Source organism: Cyprinodon tularosa, unplaced genomic scaffold (genome assembly GCF_016077235.1).
Source record: "Cyprinodon tularosa strain WSP-4 unplaced genomic scaffold, ASM1607723v1 ctg512, whole genome shotgun sequence".
Taxonomy (NCBI): Eukaryota; Metazoa; Chordata; class Actinopteri; order Cyprinodontiformes; family Cyprinodontidae; genus Cyprinodon; species Cyprinodon tularosa.
Genome location: NW_024039244.1, coordinates 418,206 through 444,582, shown reverse-complemented (window position 1 = coordinate 444,582; position 26,377 = coordinate 418,206). Strand labels below are relative to the sequence as shown.

General features: G+C 37.8%; 1 protein-coding gene across 1 annotated transcript; it reads left to right on the top strand.

The window, feature by feature from the left end:
* Nucleotides 1–102: 102 nt before the first annotated feature.
* Nucleotides 103–13,064, top strand: mettl1 (methyltransferase like 1). Its single transcript, XM_038303540.1, has 6 exons — nt 103–310; nt 1,827–1,954; nt 2,062–2,246; nt 8,756–8,869; nt 11,517–11,618; nt 12,187–13,064. Exons 1-6 carry the CDS (start codon nt 228–230, stop codon nt 12,301–12,303), a joined length of 729 nt encoding a protein of 242 aa, XP_038159468.1. The 5' UTR covers nt 103–227; the 3' UTR covers nt 12,304–13,064.
* Nucleotides 13,065–26,377: the final 13,313 nt, after the last annotated feature.

The following is a 26,377-nucleotide window of genomic DNA, read 5'->3' as shown; positions in this document are numbered from 1 at the left end:
AAAATACAAAATCAACACTCTTTTATTCATTCCAGCCTTATTTATAGCTGCAGCGAGGTTCTTGTTCAAACCTGGCAACCCTGGCCTCATCGGACGCCCGCTGATGACGTAGAACTCCCGCGACTCGTCACATGTGGAAAAACTGCAACCAAACGCTCAAATCCAGAGGGGTTTCTTTTTAAATTATCTGTTAAAGTTTGGACTGCGGTCCCTTTTTTCAATTCATCATGGCTTCGACATCAATGCCACAGAAGCGTTACTACAGACAGCGAGCGCATTCAAACCCGATGGCGTACCACACCTTTGATTAGTGAGTGGAGATCCCACCAGCTTCTACTGGCCACATTCACTACTGTGCAGTCTCACTTAAGCTTATTGCTTTCTGTTTGGACTGGACAGACCTTCACTGCTCTGATTTTTGCTTTTTTTTTTATATATATATATACATCAGCAAAGTTGGAAAGATATAAATCTGAAAGGCACGCTATAGTCTATTAAAGTCAGTTTCAAGAATAACACTATATAGCAAGAACTACTTTAGTTAAAAGATCTCTCTTAAATTAAATATTGTGGAATTAGTTTATAATAAATCAGTTTTATCTTAATTTCAGTTTTTTTGGAATAAAATACAATTGAGTGAAATAAAAAAAAAAGGTTTACAGTAACCTGTGCAAGTAACACTGTGTTGAAATTAAGCTAAACCAGCATTTTATCTTGCATCCTTTAAATAAAGCAAGCTCAAGGATCTAACTATGTAAATAGTATAAATGTTAGATAAATCTGATGCCAAAAGCAGCTTTAAAGTCATTGGTCTTGTCCTGGATACAAAGATAATCTTATTTATTATTACATGTTGTGATAATTAAAAAAAACAAAAAGGTGGAATTTTGATACTTAGTTTAAAGGAAAACATCTGATCTTGGTTTGTATTTGCCCAGAAACTAGAAAATTATGTATTAATCTGGAATTTGAGGCCCCAAATCTAAAGAATAGGCACTTTTTTCAGTTTATGAATTAAAAAACCCACAAAAATTATGAATAAGGTAGTTACATTATAGATCAAAACTTTATAGAATTTAATACAGGGTGTGTGCACTTTGTAAGAATATATTTATCCATTATGTGATTAATAATTAATAGTTTATTGAAAGCATTTCCACATTCTTTGAAGCATCAGAAAGAGCCTTTGGTCTTTTTTTAGCTCCTGTCTCTTTACCCACCAGTATAGATTTTAAAGATTTCTTTGCATCATCTTCGCCGTTACTTCATCTCTTAGATCCACAACCTTATAGACGGGTCAATGCGGCTGATTAACTTTACACAATTTTGGACTTGCTCCCTAGTATTGAATATTGGTCAGTATCGGTGATTGTAAAGAGAGGATGGGTTTTCAGCCTTCTTCTGCATTAGGAGACTCTAAATGGCTCTACCAGTAGAAGACTGTCTCAGAATAGATCATTTAAATAATTCTTACATAACTCTCCTAAACTTAGTCTGGCAAAATGATCTAATTATCATGAGTTGAACTCTTCTTGGCCTGTAAGCGGCGCTCTCATTTTGTACTTTACGTCAGCTGGTTTCAGGATGCAATAATTCGCAGACATTTACCTGTTCAGAGTAAAAACAAGCAGCATTTAAATTAATTGTTTTATTCTGTGCCTCTCGAGATATTATATGAGTGTATTACTTTAGAGGAATTCATTATTTTAATAAGAAAATTGAGGCTTTGACCTTTGAAATGCTGTGATAGATTGTGATCATTTCTGGGTCTCATGCTAAGAGTCATTCATTCATTTTCAATGACTCCATGTTCTCCTCCCCTCCAGCCCAGTATGTCCTGAAGAGATGGACTGGTCCAAGCATTATCCAGACCTCATTCCCGATCCCTCATCAGGGAAGGAAGCCCCTCGAGTGGAGTTTGCAGACATTGGATGTGGATACGGGGGCCTTTTAGGTAATCAGGTCACCTTTCTGATGGCCTGCTCTTTCTCTGCTTGTAAAAGAGTTTTGCATTGATCTGATATTTGCCTTTCTTTCTTCATCCTTATTTTCTCTTTCCAGTGGAGCTATCTCCTCTTTTCCCAGATAAGCTCATGTTGGGCCTGGAAATCCGAGTGAAAGTGTCTGATTATGTTCAGGACCGCATTCGGTCGCTGCGTGACCTGAACCCTGGAAGCTACCAGAACATCGCCTGCATTCGCAGCAATGCCATGAAATACCTCCCCAACTTCTTTTTTAAAGGACAGGTAGTTTTCTCTCTGATGCATTTTTACAAAAAAACATCTGGAGTGTTCTCTAGGATGTCCTTAATTGAAAACACAAACAGGGAGGTTAATGCCAGGACCCTTCAAAGATTAGTTGTTTTAACATTCACTTAGTTTTTATACAGGTACATTTACTTTTTCTGTGTCTGTTTCATGACTGAAATCTTTGTCAGGCGATTAATGACTCCTCAGCACTTATTGGACAGCCTCTTGTACCAGTCAAATATTATTGGTTTACCTCTCACACACATGTAGGTCAGAATCAGTAGCTTTGTTTCTCTCTGGGATCAATCCGTTTACCTCCTTTTATAACATTAAGTAATACATTTTTATATGAAATATGTATGCATATATATATATATATATATATATTAGTGCTGTCAAAATTATCGTGTTATTATCGCGTTAACGCAAGGTCATTTTAACGGCGATAATTTTTTTAACGTGAGATTAACGCTATGTGGTTTTATGGTACAATTTTCCAAGTACACCCCGCTGCAGCCTGTGGGAAGGCGGGGCTATTTTCCCCCAGTGTATGCATTTCTCATAGGCTTCGAGAGCGGACCTCCTCAAGGGAAAAAGACGCTCATACACTGGGTGACGCTAGTGCCTTTTCTTTAAGCCCCACCACCAACAAACAGGTTGAGTGTCTGGTAACTAGTAGCAACCTGAAATACGCTGAGAAAACAGATTACTGAGGTGAAATGGAATCTGCTACGGCACTCTTGCCGTCTGTGTACGCCACAGGTCGGTATCGTGTGTGTGTGTGTGTGGGTGGGTGGGTGCTTGTGTGTGTGTTCTCATTTTTGTTAAGAGGCTGAAAAGTAACTTTCTAGAGCATAGACTACCTTCATCTAGTGATGTCGGTCTATTGATTTTGATGTATTGATTGAAAATTGTTCATTATTATCTTGGTTAATTAACATCTAATGTTAACTCTACTAAATTTTATAGCAGTAGGGTAAAATGCTTGTCTTTGTTCAAAAGACTGTATTAACTGTAAAGACTGTCTTTTACATCAGCCTGTTTTCAGGGCCTTTTTTTTGGCTAGATATTTGTTATTTTTGGCATAAATCAGTATCTGTGACCTGTTTTCATTTTAAAAAAAGAACATTGGCACAAACCTAGCCTGTATGTATTTTTTTGTATGTCATCGAGAGTATTTAAATGATTTTCAATCAGGAAAAAAATGTGCGATTAAAATGCAATTAATCGCGAGTTAACTCAGGCATTGATGCGATTAATCGCGATTAAAAAAATTTAATCGATTGACAGCACTAATATATATATATATATAAATGAACACTCAGACACCCACACATTGTACTTTCCAGACTATATATATGGGCCACACTGTGCTAGAAACTGCTGATATATAAAGTGTCCCACACCAAACCTGTAGGGGGAGTTCTACCTATAATCCTTAGATTAGGGACAGAGAAAAATGCTAACTTCCATTAACTTGTTGGTTGCGGCAGTAAGACGTTGTGCAAATACCAAAATGCGAAATCAAATAATTTTCTCCAGCAGGTTTGAGAAGAAGCTCAGATTTTCGCAGCATTTCAACATGCAAAACGTGTAGAGAGCTCAAGGGATACCCATAACCTAGGGAGCATCTGTGGAGCATGAGGGTGGTAGTATCATGCTGACTCTGTTGGAGTAGTAGTGGCACTGGTGGATTAAACAGAGTGGATAGAGCAGTGACTGACGAAGGATGTTTCTAAATTAGCTGAGTAGTTTTATGGTCATAATCTGAACTGATCCGATTATTCCAACACAACAGAGAACCTAAACACCAGATTAAGCTAGCTTATGGTTAGCTTCATTTAGCTGCTGTAAAGGTACATTCACACCGAACACTGAGCCTGCGGTCATTTCTGATGGCACTGCAGGGTGCTCACCTCTGCATTTCAGATAGGAACTTGAGCTGCTTGAAGCTGATGCCCAGAAACGGCTCACCAAATAGCCTGAATGGTTAGTGCTTTGTTAGTGCAGCCTTGTGCAATTAAAATGATTGTTTGAATATAAAGTTATTCCATAACATGGAACATAAATGCTTGGCTCTCCGCGCAAAGCATTTTGGGACATATCTGCCTCTTCTTAGGGCTTTCATTTCTTCTCATACACTTTGTAGACACTTATTCTCTTACGACCCTCGCCCATTTTCAAAGAACCGTGGTGGGTGAGTTTTAATGACTGTCTGAAACTGTAGCTCACCACAGATATATGCCTGAAAGTGCGCATGTTCAGTAAAACATAGCTAACTGGACGTGTACGAAGGACAGCCTTACGTAAACATATCACCAGAATGATTGACAATTAGGAGGACCACTTATTTAGATGATCCACCCCGATATAAAAGATAGACCTCTATACATTTAATTAATAATGCTTTTCATCTCAAACAAAAAAAACATCATAAATATGTTGCCTGAAAGTTAGTAGGGAATCAAAATAAATACAAAATAAAATCAGATTATAAACATGTATTTGAGTAACTGTTATGATACAGAACAAAATTTATAGTCAGAATGATGTAATTGGTTTTTCCTGAACTGCTTTCAGGAACTCTGATAGCTCAGTGTGAAAAACAGCTGATCCCAGGCTGTTCTCTACTTCCAGTCTGTTCCTCTGAAAATATAAGAATATCAGAAAATCTATAAGAAAATCTTACCTTGTTGTTTGATAAGTTTGTAAAATTTTTCAATTGGGTCATCAGAAATCAGAACAGATCCCAGCCCTATTTTATTTTACTACCTAAGAAATAAAATATTTTAATGTACCCCTTGCAATGCACTCGCAGACCACTAGGGGCACGCGTACCCCTAGTTGGGAATCACTGTTGTAGATGTTTGGATGTATCTACTAATTTCAACACAATGAGTTAATTGGCTGGGGAAGGCCATTGTGTCTGATGAGTGTAGAGACGACTCATCCCTTCACATAACATTCTGTGATTCAGGACTTGTTTGAACGGGATTTAGATTATACTGTTCAGTTTATGATGGAAAGTGTGTGTGTGTGTGTGTGTGTGTGTGTGTGTGTGTGTGTGTGTGTGTGTGTGTGTGTGTGTGTGTGTGTGTGTGTGTGTGTGTGTGTGTGTGTGTGTGTGTGTGTGTGTGTGTGTGTGTGGTGGGAGGAGGCGGCAGGTGGGGGTGAGCTAACCCAGGTAAAAAAGAAAAAAGGCTACACCTCAAATGGCCCTGACGAAGTATAGATGAGGAAATGAGCACATGCTGAGAGCAGCTGTAAAACAGGCCTATATATGAAACACACAGCACAAAGGTGTTTCATATAACTTCACACACGGAACTGATCTTCACTAACTTTGTCCTGCGGTTTGGATTAGATGGGAGTGACATGAACTTTAGCTGTGCTAAAATAATACATGAATTTATGTGAACTGAAGAAAAGAAGAAAAAACTGATTTTACTGTTGGCAAATATATATATATATATATATATATATATATATATATATATATATATATATATATATAATATATTTTTTTTTTAAATTTCACTTAAAAACCCATATTTTTATTTTTGATTAGTATTTTATCTATATTAACCACAAACGGATGTTATTTGGGGAAAAATACTGCTCTTTGAAATATGGCATTCATCTCCCTTTTCATCTGATGCATGGTGGTGGCAGCATTATGCTGCAGGAATGCTGTCTCTCAAGAGCAGCAGCAAAGCTTTATAGAAAAGTAAATGAAAATCATGTTTATCTTCGCTTTACCTCCTTAATGCCATAAGGAAGTAAAATTCAGACACCTACACGCATCGGGAGGACTGTATAAACATTCTGGAAAATCCCTGATGAAGATTTACTGTTTTATCGGCCTCTCTGAGGAGTTGATTCACAACACGATAATTGAATAAAATCTGGAGATTGTCACATCTTTTTATTTAACAAATATGTCTTGCATTAAGAATTTGTTGCATTTCAATATTTTTGTGTGCTAGTAAAATGCTAAAACGTTTATTCGTCCGGTAGCTTTCCCCCTTCTTGCCGGAAACATGGTATCCCTCCCCTCAGCCGTTTTCCTCAGTGAGCCTTCTCTATATGCTGTAATTCTGATCAACCGTGAAAGTGATATTAATTTAATGGAACATGGAAAATGCGCCAAAAATCTGAATTTTTACTATTTTTTACTATTTGTTGACACAGACTCCTTGTGGGGAAAAAGGGAACCTCATTTTAAATGAGGTAAATGTGTATTTATCTGTGTGCAGTGCAGTGGTACACGGTTAAACTTGTCCCCGTGGTTTTCAGACCAGATAATATAATCAGATTTATTATTTTTTGTGCTTTTTATTTTATATAATCACTGCCTGCTCCAAGTAACCTTACATTAAGTCAAATACAAAATAAGATCATACAATGATAATTTGCAAAAATGCTGCACTGCTCACAGGCAGAGACTGATTTTGCCCATTCTGGAGGAGTCCTGCATGGCCTTTCAGTCCAGGGCTATAGACCATTCGTCTGACTTCTTTTAGAAAAGGAAATGTTTTAATAAATACATAGATGGAGAGCTTAACCTCGCCTGCAAAGATACAGCCTTCTCTGTGGATGTTTTTTAAAGGCATCTCAAACACGCTTTTACGCATCACTATATAAGCTGTCTTCAGACCTTGCCTCAAAAGAGATCAATAAAGTTGAATTATTATTATCCACAACAAAACCAGTCGTGTTCATTTTTGCTAGTATTACTTTGATTTTCTTTGTTTATATTTTTATTTATTTATTTATTTCCTTTTAGTTTTATTAGAATAAAGTAATTTTTGCTAATTGTAAAGAGATATTAGAGCCAGAATCAACACATCTCTCAGCATTTAAAGTATGTGGATTTATAAATATTACAGAACAAAATACATTCTGTGACAATGCAAGAAAAAAAAATCAAATGAGAAATTAAAATAAACTAATGCATTTAACATGACATATGCAGGTTACTTTAGAGGTCTTAATTTAAAGTTTTCTTTGTGTTTAAAAAACTCCAACACAGTTTCAAGGGGATGAGTTTTGTTTTTAGAAATTACAAGTGTCTTTGTGTCCATTAAAGGAGAAGTTCGGTTTTTTACACTTTAAGCCCATTTTCTGTAGTGTCCAGGATGAAATCGAATGATCGACACCAAAAGTTTGACAATTGCTCCTGTCTCTGCTTTTTGGCTCATTTAGAATCAACCCCTGGCTGCTTTAGAATGGCTAGCATAGAGCATGTCCGATAATGTCCTTAAAACAACCTTAAACGTTCTTTTTTTAAAATATGCTACTCACCGTGTCGTCAGCGCTGTTCAATGACGTTCCAAAAAAAGTTTCGTGAAGAAAAAACGACGACTTAATTTTAGGTTAGCTGGAAATATGGGAAAGCAGCTAAACGTGTAGCACAGGGGTTGTAGCGTCTGCTTGTGTGGGTGTTTTGCAGGAAGGACTGATGTGTTTTTTAACTTCCTGGAGAGAAATAATTTAAAAATCTCAAGTCATTTTGGAAAATAAAGCTTTGAAACAAATGGGTCATCTATATTGACAAGGACCCAAAGCACACCAACAAAAATCATTTATAAAGTAATTTATGGTAGATGAAAATCATTTTTTGGAGGGACCACTTTATTCTGTCTCACTTAAAGACAAAACTTAAAAGTTAGCAACTTTAACAAATGGAGAACTTTCAGTGTTATGAATATATTTGCATGGGACTGTAAAGGGATTGTTTAATAAAGTCATTTAGATGCAGCTCAGTTCCTCTGAGCGGCATCTTTTATCCTAAGCAGGATAAAAGTTGCAGCTCATAATTAGCACAAACAACACTCAATAGAAGACCACCCAGATCAAATGCTAAGCATCCCCCCCTTAATCTCTCTTACATGCATGGACCAGTATATTCCAAAGTGTCAAACCGCTTTTCTCTTTTCCCCCTTTCTGGTTTGTTTTGTAATCTAAAAATAATTTGAAGTATTGAGGTTTTTCCATCTTCCATCAGCAGCTCCGAGACCCTGAGGCTGCTGACGTTCCCGGTGATTATCCCCCACGTCTCTCTGTCTATACCAGATGTTATTTATTTTAACTAATAAAAAGCGACTGGAGTGACCTTTTTTTTTTTTTTTTCTTTAATATATCAGCCAGACTAATATCAATGATGTCTGCATTTGAGCAGACGCCAGAGAGAAACACGGGGAACTTTTTGGAAAAAAAACAAACAAAATTGAGGGAAATTCCACCCTTTGTTTTAATAACCAGCTATGAAAAGTTATTTCAATAAAGAACTTGTTTCTAGCTCAGAAGCTATTCTTGTCTATTAGCTTTTTCTCCACCTTATTGTCTTTGAATATACATATAAATGAAGGAAATATACATAAAAAAAAGACTTAGTCACTACTGGGGAATTTTAAATGGGAATATCCCAAATCCTTTGTGTTTTAGCACCAATTCTTAATTTTTTTCTGTTTGTTGACCAATTGTTCCCATTGTTTGTCTTCTAGCTCAGTAAGATGTTCTTCCTGTTTCCTGACCCACATTTCAAGAAGACCAAACACAAATGGAGGATCATCAGCCCCACTCTGCTGGCAGAATACGCCTACACGCTGAGAGTCGGGGTATGTCGAAGCGATACCTCTGTGAGGAGAAAAGAATAACTAGATATGCTTAAAGAATTTTGATCTAAACACATGTTGGTGAATAAATCAGAACTACAACTAGGGTTTTAAAATGAGCGATTCAGTTCAAAAATAGTCATAGATTCGTTAAATCGAAATTCAACATCTCAAGCCTATTTAAAATGAAATATGGCTGATAAATCATACAGATTAAATTGGATGAAATATTACCATATTTTCCAGACTATTTCCTACTTTTTTTAAACGCTTTGAACCATGCAGCTTATAAGAAGGTGCAGATTTTCTGTGGATATTTCCTAAACGCCAGAGGGGGAAGTCAAAGAGGAAAAAATGTCCCAAATTCAAACATTTTGACATTTTGCTGCATTAAAGTTGCCCAAACCAATAAACAGACTAGGCTCAACTCCTGCAGAGCTGAAATAACGAGCTGACGAAGCCCCAAATCTCAGTAGAAGCTCTTACTGCTGCGAGCCAACAAGCTAGTGGGAGCATTCTTCTTTGTCCCTACTCTAGGGGTGATATGTAGAGCTCCCCTTACAGGTTTGGTGGGAGACAGTTGAGTAGATATGAGCGGCTTATAGTTAGGAGCAGCTTATATATGTAAGTTTACTTTTTTTTTTTTTATTTAATGGGTGCGGCTTATAGTGGTGCTCTCTATACTCCAAAAAATACGATATTTTCCACCTTAGGTGTCATGGTGCATATATTCATCATGTGAAGACTGAAGACTTTCACAGTTGACCTGCAGTCATTAATTGCATTAAAGGTCTAAAAAAGTTTCTAAAAACAAGCTGGTTGCCAAAAGGTTGAGTGGAAGGAAAAATGTGGCGGTATAATTCAGTGAAATCAGGTTAAGCAGGTAGCCCAGCATGCAGCTGGTGGAAGTCCAGCCCTGTCAAACATGTGTGCTGGTGTTGGTTTCTGAGAACAATAGGTGGCTTATGCCTACATTTTAATTTGTTTTTCCTCCACTGACAGATTTGTGCGTATCAGTGGCGATTTCTCAATTAATTCTAGAGAGGCTAAACCTCCCCTGTAAATTTGGTACAAAATTCGTAAAATATGAATCGTCAAACTTCATAAATATAGTCATTAAACTGCATTAAAAAGCAGCAGGGCGCTGCCTTCGAGCCCCTATGAGAAATCCCTGTTTAGCTTTCAGCCTCAGTCTGTTGAAGTAAGCAGTGAGAAAGTAGAGCAATGGCTTCAAGTGAGGTTAAACCTCTGGTTAAACAGCTGGGCAGACACTATGATTTTTTTTTTTTGCCCTTTTAGGGCCGATTCTCGAATCGTGCGAGAATTTTTCGACTTTTCTCCCCGATCAGGAATCGTAAGGTCAGGAGAACATCAAAGATGTTTTAAATTCAGTAGGCCATCTTAAGGTTGCTTCGGAGCATCAGGCTGCACAGGGTGAGAACATGCATCGTGAGCTGTGAACTTTTAAACCCTCCGGTTTCGTCTTATAGTTTGAGCTGTAGCTGCATGCAATGATTGGAAATATCAGTCTATGCCTGGCTTAAGGGGATCTATGGAGCAGGGGCGGGTCATGAAGCTGGTTACTCTATCCTGATTGGCCAACATAGTTAATGTTTTGTGACTGACAGTGGCCAGACAGTGAGGTTTTCCTCATGAGTCCAGAGGGCAAAGTCATCATTCAGGCAGAACTGTCATCTTGTGCTGAACTCTTGCAGTAGTTCCTGGAGTTTATTATTTCAGAGAGCTTCACCGCAGCTATTTTCACCCGTTACAGTGATGTATTTGATGTATTTCAACATTTAATGCAATATGTGATGTTGAGATTAAATTAACACCATTGAGCCTCCCGTTTCAGAGAGCAGAAGCCGCTCCTGGTGTGTATTTTGGGGAGTGTGTCAGTGTGGCCTTGGGCGCTGGCGCACCTCCATGCCTTCAGCGCTTGGAGGAGAGACAGTCAGGAATCTGCCTATTTATAGAGCTCCTTGCATACCCTATCATTTAGTCGTCCCTTTGGGTTGAATTTTTAATGGTACCCCAAACACTAAACAGTGAAGTCCTCCAGATGGGTTCCTCTCTGTTGAAATGATTCAGAAGAAAACAGCCTGATAAGCAGGACATTCACACAGTGGATCAAAACCCCTTTTTACACAACTTTTTTCCAATTAAGACGTATTGTGATGGTAATATTTGAGCCACAGGGATTTATGTGTGACTCTAGTGATGACACAGTCCCTTAAATCATACGTGCTGAAATGCACCGCTGTGCATTTTTTTTCCCACTGATCAGTTTTCTAAGAAATCCTCTTTTCTGGTTATTTTATCTTCCCAGTCTCCAAAGTAAACTACATTGACACAGGTGATTCACCTCTGTCCTGTGTGTTTGCTATTTTTACCTTCTTTTTCTTTTACATAAATTACTCTGTTAGGGTGGTGAAAGCATCAACTTTGAGCCCACATACGTAACTTTTCAGAAAAAAGAAAAAAAGAGAACAAATTGTATTATCAGGGTAAAAGTTTGCTTCTAAGATAACTGAGTCGTTGTTTGAACAACAGTAAAAGTTTGTTAACCTATTTTGTTCCCAGAAGTGTACTAATGACCTATGTGTGTGTTTTTCTTTTCTTTTTTTTTTTTTTTTCCTGGTGGTGTTAGGGTTTGGTGTATACCATTACAGATGTGGAGGAGGTCCACCTCTGGATGGTGAAGCACTTCAGCGAACATCCACTGTTTGCACGTGTCTCAGATGAGGAGCTGGTATGTTGACCTGAAGCTGACAATTCATCGCATAACATCCACAAGCTTTAGTGTGTTTTCAAGTTTTTCATGCAATAGAGCATAAAACAAACATGCAGCTGAAACTTTTCGTTAATATGATATCTGTCCGCTTTATTTTGCATTTCTCCCACCTAAAATCCTAACATAACATGGTAAAGGTTGTGGTTATAATGTGAAAAAAATGGGTGATGTTCAACTGCTGGGAATGTCTTTGTAGGCTTCTGTATTTTGGCTTTTTTATTTTCAGAAATAAGCAAACTGGTCTCGCTTTTATCAGCTGTTAGCATCTGATGTGAATTATAATATCTGCAAGTGATCTTTGAACAGGAGTGTGGAAAGATCACAAAGTGTCAAACAGCTGCAAAGTCCAAATGAACACTGATTCTGATGTTTGTCTTAAACGCAGCTCCTCTGGGGGATGTTTGGGGGGTTTCAGGGCCAAAGTTGTTCAAAGTGGACCAACTTAGGGCAACTTTCACTCTGGTGTGATTTAGTTTTTTTCCCTCAGACCTCTATTCCTAATAAGTCTTCCGTCTTCTTTTGGCAGGTCGATGACATCATTATAAGCCGTCTGAGCTGCTGCACTGAGGAGGGAAAGAAGGTGCAGAGGAACGGCGGGAAGACTTTTCTCGCAGTTTTTCGGAGGATTGAGGAGTCATTTTAAAATCATACACTTTGGACTTAAATCAGATCCTACCTGGACATTAATCCTCATTATCCTGTCTGGAGCTTTCTGTTGTTAAAACACCATGGGAAAATTATAGTTTAACACAAACCTCACCATATTCCAATAATTTTTATGTTTTTTTGTTTTTTTTTAAGTTAAGTTGAATAGTGATTCAGTAAACTATGCAGCTATTATAAGAGAAGACCTCAGTGTTTTCTTTAAGTTTTAAAGCTGCTTTAAATGACAAAAACTGTCTTCCTGATGAGCAGACTGATCCTTCTGCAAACTGTGCTTTGGATTGTTGTCTGGCTGCAAGACTCTACAGCTAAGACAGGGAGAGAAGTCAGATTTGATATAATGAAGAATCATTCTTATCTGTTAGTGCATCTTCAAAGTGAAGTTCAAATCGTAGCAGGGTGCAGCAGGAACAGTAGCACACAGTGTTCGTTGTGTGATTGTTAGCTGTATATTACAGGTCGGTATGCGGATCTGTCAGGAGTCTGGAAACGGGACGGCGCAGGTCTGGAAAGGCTTTCTGCTGCTTCAGGCTGTGGTGATTATCAACAGGACAGCACATGTCGTCATGTTCATAACCCAAACACAAGCAAAAAATGAGCTAATCAGAGGATTACTAGACTGTAACAACTAGAAATCCTTCCTGGGACTGTGATGGGTCCATTTTATCAGATTTTGCTTTCCATTTTCTTTTTTATATACTGTTTCATTTAAATTAAACTTTTTTTTACACAAGATGGTAATGAGATGTGTCAAATGTGCTATTTCTTTTTACAGCCAGGTCACTTTTAAACATATAAAAACTCCTGAATGGCAAATTAAATGAGGAATGTTTTTAAACCTCTGTATACCCTAAAAACAGAAATGTCTTAACCAGAATACCTTAAATGTAATTTAATGGGGAACAATGTTCTAGCTGCAACTCCAGGGAAAACCCCAAAGTTAACCCAAATTGACATTGGAGAACAAATGCTTCCCACAGCTCCTGTGGTTTCAGTTTTTCCAGTTGACTGCAGGATTCTCTGCATGTGATGTTGCACTTTATGCACGGAGTAAAAAAATAAGAAAACATAAAGGAATAGAGAATGACCCAGTGACGCCCAAGGCGCTGACCTGGCCTCTAAATTCCCCAGATTTTAGCCCAGCGAAGCATCTCCAGGATAGGCTGGAACAAGTCCCGATTGACAAGAATCCCACCTGTCGTTCCACAGTACCCAGTGACAGATGTTTGGTAAATCCATAAATTTCTCCCCTTGCAATGGGTCAGAGCTGTTGGAGAAGCATGACTTGGATTTGAGAGAAACAATCCCGCTCTGTCTGATACTTCTGGCTTTGGTCAGTCCCAATTCCTTTGCTTTGATAGCGAAATAATCTCAGGGGAATGGTCCCATTTAACCATAACAGTTTTTATTGATTTTCTGAATACAATCCATCCTCAGTTATTGCCAAAAAATATCTGCACTGTCTTTTAATTCCTAAGACAAAATAACCCCGTCTTTAACAGGTTTTAAGACTATACATGTTACATAGATGCACAAAAAAGACATCAGATAAAACAAAAAATCCATAATGCTGGAAAAAAATGTACTTATTGTAGGGAAGACTCTAGAAAGACACTTGGCAGCTATTAACCTTTAAAGAGTAATTTCTATGGATTCTGTACCTCTTAATTTAGAGAAATGTTGGCCTACAGTTTCTCTACTAGTTGCATGACTCTGCATCTGGAAGGAAAGATGGCCTCAAATTTGCATGAAGAACACTTTCACGTACAAATGAGCTTCTGGTCTGATCCTAGACTGCAAGGCAGACGGATCTGGTTACTGTCTAACAAGCCCTCACCATCCCCTCCCCACCACTGTGATTGACAGCATGAGATGTTTGTGCAGATGACCCTTTTTTTTTCTCAGATGTCTTTTGTTTAGTCTGATGGGTCTGAATAGCTGTTGTTTTAGAATAAGACCTGCTATATCAGGACAGAAGATGCTGAGTTGCAACTTTTCAGTTTCTGTGAGTGCATGGTATGACCTAAAGGGGAATTAGTTGGGCCATCAGCGCCTCAGGTAATTGGTATCTTGCTGTTTTAGCTAATGTATAGATTGTTTGCATTGTTCTTATGTATCATCCCATGTGCTCTTCTTAAAGGTATGCATTCAGCTTTATGTGTTCTTGCATTAATTCCTCCAAATTCTCAGATTATATCCTTATTGATAAAATAGCATCACGGTTTCTGCTCATTTGTTGGCCATCCATCCATGATTTAAACTTCTCAGACCTTCTTCTTTTGGACTGATGCAGCACATTTAGTGGATCCATACATCAGTGTCCTTTATACCAGTTTCCTGTGCTTGGCTAAGAGGTGGCACCTAGTGTGGTTTCCTGTTTCTGTATCCTATCTCCTTCAAGTCTCAACATGGTATGCCTTTAGAGATGGTGGTATGAGTTACCCTTGGCTCTCTGTTGTCTCAAACCAGCTGGTCCAATCTCCTCTGAACTCTGACACCAGCATTCACTCAGCCCCAGCTCAGATGGTTGTCTGTGAAATTCTCAGACCAGCACCTCCTGAAATGTCTTTAAACAAGTCACTTAAATTCTCATTTTTTGCATTGTTTGGACTTTAGCAAGTATATGTAAGCTTCATTTACTTAACAAGGTCAGGAAATATCATGCTGAGAGCATCAGGGTATTGCTGCTTGAGCTGGAATTATTTCATCCTCAAACACTTATTGAAAACCATTTAAAATGCCACCCGTCACCATATGGTTTGCTAATAACAAACTGCATTCATCAGATTCTCTTGGTGATGTGGACATTAATTGCTTCAATAAAGCCTCGATGCCGATGACGTACTCCTATTTATTTCACTTATTGCTACCACGTGGCAACAAAGCCCTTTCATCCTGCAGAAACTGCGTCATGCGATGGCAACATTAGGTCATCAATGAGGACTTTGTGGGGTTGCTGTGCATGGGGATCTAGAAAAGCCACCTAATAGGCAGCAGGAACGTTGGCTGAGACTATTGTCTTTGCAGAAAATTCATCACATCTGGATGTCTGAATGTTGTTTAGGTCAGGGGTTAACCCCTCTGAATGTGTTGACAAGGGCAGCTGCCTGCTGCTGTCATCATTACGTAATCATTACAGCTCGACTTGGCCTTTTTTTACTAATTGGGGAAAATAAAGTGTGGTCACCTGTACGTGGAAACCTTCCTGACAAATGGCTTTGGCTTAAAGCTTCATGGATTTTCACTACAGCTAGTTAAAGTTAGTTTTTTTTTAATGTAGCTTTTATGGCTGCTCAGTGCGCAGTGGTTAGCACGGCTGCATTACAGCAAGAAGGTCGCGGGTTTGATTCCTGGCCCGGTGTCTTTCTGCATGGAGTTTGCTTTTTTCCCTGAGCATGCATGGGTTTTCTCCGGGTACTCTGGCTTCCTCCCACAGTCCTAAAACATGAATTTTAGGTTAACTTCTCTTCCTCCATAGGTGTGAGTGTGTGTGTGAATGGTTGTTTGACTTGTTTGTCTCTGTGTTGCACTGCGATGGACTGGCAACCTGTCCAGGATGTACTCCGCCTCTCGCAACCCAACTTGGGATTAAGCGTGTCGAAAAATGGATGGATGTGGCTTTTATTTAATTAAGTGTTTAACCATAAGCTTAGCCTGGGGGAAAAAAAGCCTTTTCAGATTTTAACTGTTTGGAAACCATTTTTGATATCTTATTTTTTTTTATCTCTTAAATATTTTAGGCCCTTAAAGTTCTAAGAAATGCTTTGCACTATTTACTTTATTCAACAATAATTTGAAATTTTTCAGGGTGCCGAACAAAAAGTCACAATAGCCCTTCGGCTTTTGGTGTTTTGTAGAAATTTTGAGGAGGAAAGATGTCAAATTATCTTAGTGTGCATTAGCAAGTAGTAGAAAATAAGTTAGTATTTTTATTATTATTTGTATAACACATTTAAGCAGCATGACAATTGAAAGTGCTTTACGTCATAAAAACATCAGAAAAATGGGCTGTAAGATATTTAAAAAATATAACTCAAATATATATATACACACACACACAAAATCACTACAAGATGTTTCTGATAAGGTTTCTTCTTTAATTTAAAACATTCAGTCAAAATGTGGTGAAGCAATAAAAAAAAAAAGAGGACACCGGGAGTTCAAAGCTTAGTTTGATTTACGTAGAAGTTCAAATGTTGGATGTAGAGCAGGTTTAGAGTGAATTAAGATTACTCAGAAAACTGAGCTGCTGGAACAACCCGACCCAATCAGTACTTCAAAACAGAACAAACACTTTTTAGTGGTCTTCTCAACCCCAATGAAAGAAAGTCAGAAACAGAAGTCAGAGAACAAAAAGATGAATGTCAATCATTTCAAAAAAATAAAATAAAAAATCTTAACCAGAAGTACATGACTAGCCTGATTGGCTCCACAGTTTAACAATACACATCAGACCACATCCTTTTTCCTCCCCTAGGAAAACCTGCTTTAGACAACTACTGACATAAAGCAAAAAACCCTTGAGTGTCCTTACATTTTTAGTATTGATCACAGAAAATACAATGAAATAAAATGTCTGCACAGATAGATTTGCTCTTCTAAGATAATTAAAATTACTATCTATTCACTTCAAATTATTTCTTCAAACAACAATTTTCAAACATCAGTCTTTAATCATTTTTATTTATTTTGGGGAAATTAAATTATTTGGACACAGTTAACGTAAATAATCTTGTTACACTTTTAGCAAAAGACAAAAGGGAATTTTTAAAAATAGGAAAAGGTTAAGACACCCTACCCCTAACACCTGGTCTTCCAACTCTGGTTAAAATAACAGTGAGATGCTCTTTGTACCCATAAACCATTCTCTGACGGCGATCTAAGTTTGTCCCACTCGAAAGCTCTTTACAAATCAGACCCACACGCTGTCCTTAAGATCAGGATGTGGAGTTTAACTAAGCCCAGGACTTTCAGTTTTTAATTCTCAACCAGTTTTTTTAAATTGAAACCGCAGCGTTTTTGGTCCATTGTCATGTTGCAGGGTTCAGCTCTTCTTTATCTGTGTTTTTATCTGTTTTCTTGGTCTTTTTTTAGATTGTCTGCAGATTTGAGTTGGGAATTATTTGAGTTTGTTTTTTGTTTTTTTTTTTGGGGGGGGGGGGGGGGGGGGGTGCCAAAAAACACAAATAACACACTATAAGTACATATAAGAAACATCAATAAAGATAGCCCAGAAAAGAAGAAAACTAATATGCCCAACTCACATTTAAAGAAAAGATTATTCTTTTCTTTAATGTAGCATTTTCTTCAAACTTCCTTTGGTGGAGACTTGTTCTGCTCTTGTGTTGCAAAGCACACCCATACCATGATGCTCCTGGCTCCATGCTTTATGGTTAGTATTGGTATTTTTTTCAGCAATGCTGTTTTTCCTTCTCTGTCTTTTTTCCAAATATTAAACTTAGTCCAGTGTCAGATTTTTCATCTTCCTTCCATGCGTTCAATAAAAAAAAAAAAATACTATTGATTACTATGATGAAATTTTAGGGTTTTTGAAAACTTCTTAAAACATCATATAATCTAATTTTAGGGTGGACTTGCTTGAGCAACTAGACACGTCTCAAAAATTGCTGCAGTTCTCTTTCTAAAGGTGTCAAAATAAATGCCAGAGGTTTGAACAGGACAAACTTCCTAAAATGCAGAAGTTACTTTTTCACCACAAGAACCTGATGTAATACAGAATGTGCGAGTTAAGTCATCTTTAGTCAGAGTAAACAAAAGAATGTTTTAATTTTTTCCTTAACAGAAATACTCTTATTTTACCAAAAGGCTTGAGTCAATCTGTGTGTTATTTACTGTGTTATGCATGTGTCCAAATTTGCCATATATTTGTCCCAGACTTTTTACATGACAGTAGCATTATAGAGATGGCATTTGTTATAGACCTGTACAGTGCAGTAACCAAGATGTAAGTTGAATATTAATGCATGTAACTGTCCATATATGCTCATCCAGGAGGAGTGAACTGTGCAAATTCAATGACATTATGCTATCTGCTGGACTTCCTTAGATAAAAAACCTTTTAACAAATCTGTCTTTATGATTTGATTGAATTGACTCAATAGCTTGAGATGCCATGTGTTGTAAAATGGTGTTATGTTAGTAAACTGAATTAGATATGATTAATATTCTTTCTGCAAGAATATTTTAAGTACATTTTCAGTTTTCTACTTTTTGTATGAATCCATAGTATCTTTATAATAACTTCTTAATGAGAGAGAAGCATATCACCAGACAAGTTTCTTTTGTTTTGGTTTAAATAATCCACAAAGTTTGTCCAGTAGCCCTACCTCCATCACCATTGTTCTTTTATAAATATGGAAATTGAAAGCTTTTGATTTATTTTCTACTTTACCACAAATTTTCGAGATAGCTTTTTAAAACTTTGACATAAGATATTTAAAATACCTTTTTTTTATTTCCATACACTACTTCTATCGTATTTGTTGTAAATTTATAAAACAACAAACAGCTGGTCCTAAATTGTTTTAATAAGTAAACAACAAATTAAAAATTTTTAATATTTTTCTTGAGGGGCTAACTTGATGTAATCCAGATTGATGTTTAATCATTGCTTTTATCTGACTCGATCATGTTGAATGGTTAGTCTTTAAAGCTCAAATTAAGAGAATAGATTTATTTTGCCTCAAAAAAAAAAATAATCAGGGTTTTGAAGATGCAATACAGCTGATTATCTTCTGAATAAAAACTGGTTGGCAGATATCGTATTTGTTAATGGATTATCCAAAGAGGTGAGAATATTGCAAAAAAAAAAAAAGAAGAAAAAAAAAGGAGTGTACCCAAACAGAGGCTTAGAGTATCCCACTTATTAACTCTGCAGATTTTGACATGCTGCAGTTTATTTACTAAATATGACGGGTCAGAGGTCTTCACAGCTGGCTGTTGACTTATAACTCAAGAACTTCTAAGGCTCTGTGTTTTCTTAAGCTGGGTGAAACCATTTTTTTCATCCTTTACATGAAAGAGTGAAGACAGGTTGACAAATGAACTTAAATATATGAAGTTTCCAGTTTGCAAGCATCAGAGGACATTGTGGGAACTGTGGCTGAGAATGCATATAAATGATGCTTGTGCAAGTGGACGGATAGTAGATTTGCCTGACGGTTGAAGTGGGAGTGTGAACAGCAACCAGAGGAAGGGAGAAACGTCTCAGGTAATGGTAATTAAGTGTCATATACAATTCAGTTTATTTATATCGCACCAATTCACAACACATGTCACCTCAAGGCACTTTACAGAGACAATTCAACTAGATCATACAGTCAGATTGATTCAGAGTGTTATATCTAAGGAAAAACAGCTGATTGCATCAACTCATTGACTTGAAGGCAATCCCTCACACCAAGCATGCTTGTAGCGACAGTGGAGGGGAAAAACTCCCTTTTAACAGGAAGAGTCCTCCAGCAGATCCAGGCTCAGTGTGAGCGGCCATCTGCCGAGGCTGACTGGGGTTCAATGAGACAGAAGCAGAGATACAGAAAGAAGCAGAGATACAAAAAGTAACTGTTAATCAGCTCCATAGGCCGCCCCATCAAGGAAACACACAGCCAGGCAGGCAAGCTCTGAGCCACCTCCAATGTCAGAGGAGAGCACATCCAGTTAGTCAAGGTCAGAGAAACAGGACTACACCTAAATAAACAGCCCAAGCTCCAATATCTATAAACAAAGGTGTTGATGGCAGCAGCACAGCCGATATTTCTCTCCAGGATGGTGTCACAGCCAAACAGGAACAGACCACGTGAAGATACTAAGAGAAAAAGCAGAGAGAGCTTAGGCAATTGTGGGGGTTGGGGTGCAGGACCTATTTTGTCCTGGGGCTGCTCTGGTTGGTTGGCTGATTCAGATTTTGTTGGCTCCAACTCTAGAAGGGGACTGGGTCAGTTTGTTGGGGTTAGGGTGGTCCATGGGCCTGGCCTCAGCTTGTAGCTTAGGCATTTGACTCTTCGCTAACCAGGAATGAAGGAGGTCAGTCCAAGGGGACGCGGGCTATTTGCCCCTCTGGGGTATAGCCTCCTGGACCTGGGAGTTTGTTTCTTTGGAGAGTGCAACTGAATGTCCATGTAGTGTCCATTCCTGGGTATAATTTTATATGGATGTGACTGTATGGGTGCGAATGTGTGACTGCGTGCCTATTTGCGTTCACACCGCAGCTGGCGCGACAGCAGCGAGTTTACATGCAAAGTCAATAGTTGACGCGCGTCAAGGCGCAGCAAAAGGTCCCGCGGCGCGTTTTGAGCAGCAGGCGCAGCGCGTCTGAGCAGCTGAAGCAGTGCGTCGGGCGCGTTTAATCATCTGACGCAGGGAGAGAGACACAGCGCTGATGATCACTCCTCTTAAACAGTTTATTGACGCCTAAATTAACTTAAAATGCAGAAATCTGCCGGCAGAATATGCAGTTTGGATTATTTAGATGAAAAACACCTACCAGCTGCCGCGGTGAACCGCGAGGAGGCGACCCGGCCAGAGGCTGCTGATGAAGGGATTCCGACTGTCGGCGCACCGCTGGTATGTGGGGGTCTGAGCGGCTCCGACAGAAAAAATATTGAAGGCAGGATAATAATCTGAATGAAATGACGGCACTGATTACGTTTTCAGGTATATTTTCTCACTTAAAAACATATTAAAACTACTTTATTCCCACTGATCACAGCAAATATAGCTGCAAGGCAGAGAAAGGATAGAGTAGCTCCGCCCAACGCGCGTCAGACACACTTTTGCACCGCGCAGCCAGAGCAGCAAAGCTGCTTCAGCCGCGCGTCAGAACTAACTGGTACAAGCAGCAAAAATGAAGCAGCAGACGCGATTTTGATGCTTTTGCTGCGTGAACGTAGCATAACTGCACAAAGATCGCCACTGTGCTAGCAACGAGAATGCTTTTAACTGGGGGGTGTGTAGCAGTTCTCGCCGTAAAGCAAGACTGACTCTCGCGAGACTTCTGAGCCTGTGGGTGCGGGTCGGTGCTCCTGCAATTGCAAGTGCGGTATTTCCCCCACAGACCACCAGGGCGGCCGAGAAAACCTTTGTTCAACCTGAAATGACTCATTTAATCATCCAAAACGATATGGAACACATTAATTAACTGAAAAATGTTGCATAGTGTGCCTTTAAATTAGTATATAGTGTAAAAAGTTAACATCACGCACACTGGTGTTCCCACTTATCAATGTTTAAGGACAAATATAGCTGAGTATCACAACTTCTCTGGGGCATGCTGTCAGAAGCAAAGCTGGCCCTCTGAAAACTCTCAACACTAAACCAAGGCGGGGACACAAAGACTGAGCTGCGATTCAAACAGGCAAACTTCAAGTTGCAGCACAATCTTCTGCCTCCTATGCTGATATTTTTCTTAGCTCATATGCTTTAAGAAATAAGAGTTCAGAGATGGGCTGGCAGTCTTGGAGAAAGTTTGTTCATTGTTTATTTTAAACAACCCTTAACAGAGATGCTTGAATTTAACACTGTGGGTTGACATCAACTCTTTGGAGGAACTAACTCTCATATAAAAACACAGGAAATTTAACACATTGATTCTGCTGTGCACCTAATGGAAAAACAATTAAATGGTTGTTATATTTATTTTGTAAATGTCTTCTCAACTGAAGAAGAGATTTCACAAAGAAGCATTGCTACAAATTGGTTTTCATCTTGAATAAAGGTGCCATTAATCCAGGAACCCTAGCTACTCAGCTTAGCCATCGCCTGTTGAGTATTTGGCAATCTAGGATTTAATTCAGGCAACAAAGAACAAGGAATAACACCTCATTTCTCTACTGATACCTTTATATTCAAAAGCTGAGATTTTAATGTTTCTGGAAAAAAATATTCTAAATGATGTACATGGTATTTGATGATTGAAAACGATATGTCATATCAGGGCTACAGGGAGACCAAAAATACCATACTTATAATAAAGAAAATATAAAGAAATTTACAATTATAAGCAATAAACTGTTTAAACTAAACAAATATGGCTGCAGTTTTCTCAACAGGTGTGATTTAAAGAGCAAGAGTGCTTAAAACTCAGCCACTTCTTTGTTTTCCATCCAGATTCCTTTGTGACTGGTATTTACAGATTTAATTGAAGGCAGTTAAGAAAAAAAAAATTATTTGTGATCACTCGCAGCATAAGCGGGTTGATGCCTTGCATCAAGCTCAGAAGTGAAGACGGATCATTACCCGTTCCACGTGTTAACTCCCCGCAGTACGTCATCCAGAGCCCAGATGAACAACCTTTTCTCTTATGTCAGACACATCTGCTGCCCAGATGTGCTCCATCCAGCAGATGCCTTTTCTACACCTTAAACACCTATTTTATATCCAGCGCATGAAAGACTTATTCTTTTAACTCAGCAATCTTCATAAAGTATTTCATAGAAATTGTATTGCTCTATGGTTCACCGTGATTTATTAAATTTTTATATAATTTGGCAAAAGCTGAAGTCAATGCAATTCAGCATTTTTTTTTGTTTGTAAAAACTATGATTTCATCAATAAAAGCAACAACCATAAAAGTCATTATGATTTGCTGATATTAATAATAATAAAGCATCTCAAAGTGCTGCTCATGGAGATGCTGAGAAAATATATATGCTTTCTGCAATTTTTACTAAAATATCTTGATAGGGGTTGTGTGTAACTGATTCCAGCTCCCTTAACGTGTTTATCCCTAAACAAGAACGAAAGAAGAGGGTTAACCTTTTGTCCTGTTTTGGTAAAATATGAGAGCAAATCTTACACACCACTCTGAACCCCAGCCCCTGAATGAAACATGGAAATGGAGGCATAATGTGGCAGGGACGCTTTTCTGCATTAACAGAGAAGGTGGTTATAATGTATGATAAGTTGGATGGAGCTAAATAGAGGACAATCCTGGATTAAAAAAAAAAACAGGTTAGAGGTTATATAACACTTGATACTGGACACTTTTCCTTCCAGCAGTGAAGCTACCTGCATAAACTGGACTGGAGTGGACGTGCAGGTGGCGCAGTGTTTAACGCGCATGACCCATGTGGCCTTAGTCCTCGACGCGACCTTTGAAGTGCATGGGGGGGGACTCTGTGGCTGCATTGTTGAGCAGCAACTTGATAACAGCTGACAAGAATAGATTGTTTAAGCTAATTAGGAAGGCCAGCTCTGTTTTAATACTGAGAATCTGTTCAAACCTATAAAATCAATAATTACAGACAGGTTCAATTTAGTCTGATTAAGAGTGAGGTATTTTGTTAAAAGGAACAGCATATATCTCAGTCTCTATATGTGCAAATCTGACAGGAACAAACCTCAAAAGTTTTTAATGTGACCAAAGCTACAGGTGGTTTTTCAAACATTGGGTCAATGAGGTTAATTACAAATGCAGATCAGTGCTTGTATCATCTGTCCTTCCTTTTCAAAATGATGTACCACATTGCGTTGGAACATAATAGGACTACTTTCTAAAATAAAATAAAGATCTGATGCATAAAACCAAACAAAGTTGTAAAATATCTGGAAGGGAAAAAGGCTTTTTATATTTCCACCACTACTAAAGAGTCCATATCAGTATTGTTGTGATTTTGTTTTATTTAGTAACAGATACTAAAACGTCAATCTATCTTTCTTTTTGGAAACGTTGTCACAGCTTGGAGATTTGTAATCCACTGCTTCAATACAGGGTTGATGGAGCAAAATGAGTAAGAAAGTTTAAATTAACCTACAATCATTCCCATTTGCCATCCAGAATGGAAGTAAAATCTTCTCCTACGGCTGAGTATTTTAGCCATAATAATATTTATGTTATCATAAGTATAAAATAATCGTAATGGAAATTGGAATAGAATAAGACAGAAAAAAATGTTTTGAAAAGACGAAAGGTTTGATAGAATTAATCTAAAATGAGAATTATAATTGGGGGGAAAACTGCATTTGTTAAAGTGGACATTAAGATCGGCTACTTCTTAAATCTTTTTACTTTGTCACTTTATTCTCACGATGTTTTAATTTTCACCTAGCAATATTATGATTTTATTGTAATAAAATAACTTATGACAATATTTTCATATAATTATTACTTAATTTTCATAATTTCATAATATATATATTCCTACGGCCCTAATGCTCCATTATACTCTCCATCAACAACGTCTTAGTCAAGTATTCACCTTTTAAATCTAGAGGTAAGGTGCAGATTGTTGCAGTGTGTAGCGCTTGTTTACTTCCTGGTTCCTGAGCCAATCATACAGAAGTTCAGGATTTGGTATTTTATATTAGAAAGCAAGCAGCTGCCTGCAAGCATTGTTCAGGGTGCTACCTACTGTATGTGTTTTTTCTGTTGTTCTGATTTAAAAACACTAGGTGTCATTATTATTACTTATTGCTCCTTTAACTGGAAAGCTACCACAAGGTTCTGGTGACACTTCACGTAAAACACACATTGTCTTATTTTTTTCCAAAGAAATTATACATGGGATTTGACATATGCACTTTTATACGATAACAAAGCCATTGCTTACCCTTGCTGATTATATGGGGAGAAGTTGGTTGAATTACTGGGGTAACTCCCGCATAATTACTATCTGCTTTGATATGACTGATTGACTATTTGACTTGTATTATATTGCAGTATGGATTGAAATACTAAATGTAATATTATTAGAGAGAGGATAAGCTATTTAAGCCAAAAAATCTGAGCAGGTAACATTAAAACAAATAGCTAACCAGGAGGACCCGGTGCAGCCAATACAGGCCCTTCCACAATCAGCATCATTGTTATCAGTGGAAAATACTCAGCAAATAACACAGCATTAGGTTTTGATTTTAAAAAGCTGTCAAAGAAAACTATATTACACATTCATATCTTTCATAGATGTTGATGTAGTTTTTTTTTTCACCTTCAGCCAAAAGTAAATGAGAAAAGCATCACTCAAAATATAATGATAAAGAATTATTTTTTTTTAAAGATGTTTTTTACTTGTAGTTTATTTTAAAAACATGCAATTGAGAATGATAATAAAACTAATCTCCACCCTTTTTTCAAAAATTACATTAATCATTCCCTTCTTTTGCAGGCTGATCAGCCTTTATCCTGTTATGATCCAGTTTCTGTCCACTAATCCTTAGCTCTTTCCACACATTCACCATCACACACAAGTCTGGACTCCAGCAGGACTGCTCCAAAACATGTTGCACTGATGATTTTGATAGATATATATCTTTCTTTTTTTTTCTTTTTTTCACCAGAGAATGAATGTCTTCAAATTAATGGTTGGAATGTTTTTTTAAACAAAAGGGCGGAAAGTAAATGTAATCCTAATTATTTTTGACAGATTTAAAGGTAAAGACTTAAATATTGACTGTAAAAACATTTTTGGAGCATTGTTTAAAATAGGAGAAATTTTAGATGTACAGTATAATACAGTATACAGTATAAAACTTTCCTTTTTGATAAAGATTATAGTCAGAGTGGCTCAGATTATCCTGAGCTATTTCTATGGTTATGCTGCTATAGGCTTAGCCTGCCGGAGGACATAGGTACCCCTTTTCATCATTCTGCTTCATCCTGTCTCTATTCTTCCATTTTGCAGTATTTGTAAGATGAACCTCTAAATTTATGCTCTCCAATTTTTTCTCATCATAGTAGCCTATTCTGACCTGTTCCTCTTTGGCTGTGACACTATCCTGGAAGATGATGAAATATAAGCTGGGCTGCTATAATCAACACTTTAGATCAAAGATAGAGTTTGGCCTGTTTTTCCATGTTTAGTAATCATTCTCTTAAAGATATAGCTATTGGCTCAGCTTTTACTGTTACTAACTGTATGTGCTCTCTTTTTGACATGATCTTGGCATAGATGCCTGGCTTAACGGTTCATTCCTTTCACCTGTCTAGCTCCGCCCTGTTTCTCATCACTGTTCATCTGTGTCACCTGCTCTTGTCTCTATTCAAATTTCTTGCTCCCAGTCATCAGTACCAGATTTTTCAAACCATCTGTGAGAGTTCT

Coding starts and splice junctions, on each gene's coding strand:
- mettl1 (XM_038303540.1), top strand. CDS start 228: ATGGCTTCGACATCAATGCCACAGAAGCGTTACTACAGACAGCGAGCG. Junction 311..1,826: donor GCGTACCACACCTTTGATTA/GTGAGTGGAGAT, acceptor CCTCCCCTCCAG/CCCAGTATGTCCTGAAGAGA. Junction 1,955..2,061: donor TGGATACGGGGGCCTTTTAG/GTAATCAGGTCA, acceptor TTCTCTTTCCAG/TGGAGCTATCTCCTCTTTTC.